The 2555-nt window shown below is 29.1% G+C and overlaps 1 protein-coding gene across 1 annotated transcript; it reads right to left on the reverse strand.

The window, feature by feature from the left end:
• Window positions 1–769: 769 nt before the first annotated feature.
• LOC111878354 (transcription factor ORG2-like) lies at window positions 770–2555 on the reverse strand. Its single transcript, XM_023874862.3, has 3 exons — window positions 2170–2555; window positions 1596–1994; window positions 770–1086 (listed from the first exon to the last, which is right to left on the reverse strand). Exons 1-3 carry the CDS (start codon window positions 2506–2508, stop codon window positions 1012–1014), a joined length of 813 nt encoding a protein of 270 aa, XP_023730630.2. The 5' UTR covers window positions 2509–2555; the 3' UTR covers window positions 770–1011.

A 2555-nucleotide genomic window follows, 5' to 3' on the forward strand; every position in this document is an offset into this window, starting at 1 on the left:
GGCATATAAAGGAAGTTATTTTTATTTAATAGATAGTATAGATATATGTACCCTTAAGATATCAGTTCGCTAACCTTTTTTACTAAAGGCCGGCCTCGTATCCTATTCAATGAATTTTGTTTCGGTCTAAGCATTTGTCAACCTCCTCATTAGACTTAGACCGAGGGGATATATAAGACAACCGGGTATATTGTGATAATTTATATTACTTGTATTTTAGAGGTTGTCAAGTGTAAATATTGTAGAATATTTATGTTCACGAACGACAGGGAAATCACTTGTTGCATAATCTATTATATACCTTTTGTACATAGGGGACTAGAATTGCCAACCTTTTTGTCTACATATTTTGTTAGAATTTAGTTATTAGCTAACTAGGTGAGACTCATGTATTATATGAGTTTATTTAAAAAAAATTAACAATTTGAAAATTTTGAATTTATAAAAAAAATGAGAAAATTTTTGAATTATTAAAATTAATGAGTTTTTAATGTATTAAATACATTATATATATAAACATTTTTCTAATAAATACCTTACAAATATATTACCTTACATATTAAATATGAAATTTTAATTTAATATAATGAAAAATTTAATAAAATGAAAAGTGGAAAAAAAGAATTTTAAAAATTTTAAAAAATATATTATGTGTTCAAATAAAGAAGAAGAAAACATGTGACAAAAGTTATTTATTTATTAGGTAAGAAGATTCATGAAAAAAAAAAATTTATTTATTAGGTAAGAAGATTATGAAAGCCTAGGAATCGAAGAAGAAGTAAATTCACCTTACCTTGCAAAGCACGAAGGAATGGTAACAATTTTCTTACTATTATTCACATTTGATTATCTAGTAGTTACAAGTGGATAGGCTTTAATTTACCTTCTCAATGATCTATTTGTTGACCGCTATATAACTAACATGTCCAAAAGGACCAAAACTAATGTTTGCTAATTACTAGATATAATATGTATAGACAACGCGATCTAAACTTCTAATTGGAGTAAAACTCAATCTGATTGTTGGTAGAAAGAGCAGAGCTTCTCTTTCAGCCTTTCAGCGTCTATGATATTATCACCATGCACCTGGTCAACACAATGATGTATTAATATCACTATTTCCATAAAATATTAGTTAATTATGAAATTAGTATTGAAATAACCGATTGTTCATTGTGGCAAACAGCAGATCTATGACATAAGTATGCTTGATATATATATATATATATATATATATATATATATATATATATATATATATATATATATATATATATATATATATATATATATATATATATATATATATATAATCATAAGATTTTACATGTTTCATAGTTTAAGCAAGTTAAGGTGGCACACCTACTTACTCGACATTGTGTGTATATAAAACTAAAATCATCCTTATAGAAAAATATATACTCAGTTTAGAAATTTTCCTCAAAATAATGACCCATATTAGTTTTTTTTTAAACAAAACCAATTGTATCTTGAGAAGATTCCCTAAGTACTTTAATTTAGAATTGAGGTTGCTTTAAGAGAAGACATTTTTTCACTCTAGTGTAAGATTAATTAAAGAGATCACTGTTATGTACCTGAATATGTAGAGTGCTAAATAACATCCCTTCCCCCAACGATTTGAAGGTCGTTGAATTCAGCAAAACAAACCCATCTTGTTCCTCCTCTAAGTATTTTAAAACCTTTGACAAGAAGCCAATCTCCTTCCTCTTGTGTATATGATCCTTTGAAGAAATCAGTTGTATGACAGCTTTTTTGGCTCCTAAAACTCTTACAGAAGAAACAAATGATGAATTTGTTTCAATTTTTGCATCTTTACCCATTTTGTTCTTCATGCCTTCTTCCGTCAAGTAAGCTTTTGATGATGAATACGATGAAAGCTTTTCCTTTTTACGTATTAATGTCTCTACTTCCTTTTGTAGTTCTGGTATGTACTTCAGTGCACGCGATACTGTTCCAGGGATACTTACTTTTTTCTGTGTGAAAAGAGAAATATTATAAGGCTGGGCCCACTGAAACATTAAGTACTTACAAGAGCTGATTTATATACAGCTTAAATGTTAGTCATGTGTTTGCACATGTGAGAATTATACATTTTTTCGACTGATTTTCTCACTAACATTTGAACAAGTTAAATGTACATGTAAGTACCTTTTGATCAGTGGAAATCGGTAGTAGTGAACGAATGAAAGCATACAAGTCGTTCACCCTCTTACGACGATGTCTTTCACTGGCATTATGATTGAGCTTCTTCACCACCATCAAAGGATTAGCGTAATCTTCATTCACAAGCCCTCCAGAAGAATTAGAATTTTCATTAGAAAAATCATGCTGGATATCTTCATATGTATGAAAACCAAGAAAAGATTTATATGAATTGGCTTCAACATCTATAGAAAGATCATTGCCATCAAGTTGAAAATGATTGGGTATGAGATCCTCAGAGGGCCATGCGAAGTTACTTGAGAAGAGAGGGGATAAAGCTTGCATCTTTTCTCTCTTTTTCAATTATAGGTAATAGTGTTTTGCAGAAAAAA

Source organism: Lactuca sativa, chromosome 5 (genome assembly GCF_002870075.4).
Source record: "Lactuca sativa cultivar Salinas chromosome 5, Lsat_Salinas_v11, whole genome shotgun sequence".
Lineage (NCBI taxonomy): Eukaryota > Viridiplantae > Streptophyta > Magnoliopsida > Asterales > Asteraceae > Lactuca > Lactuca sativa.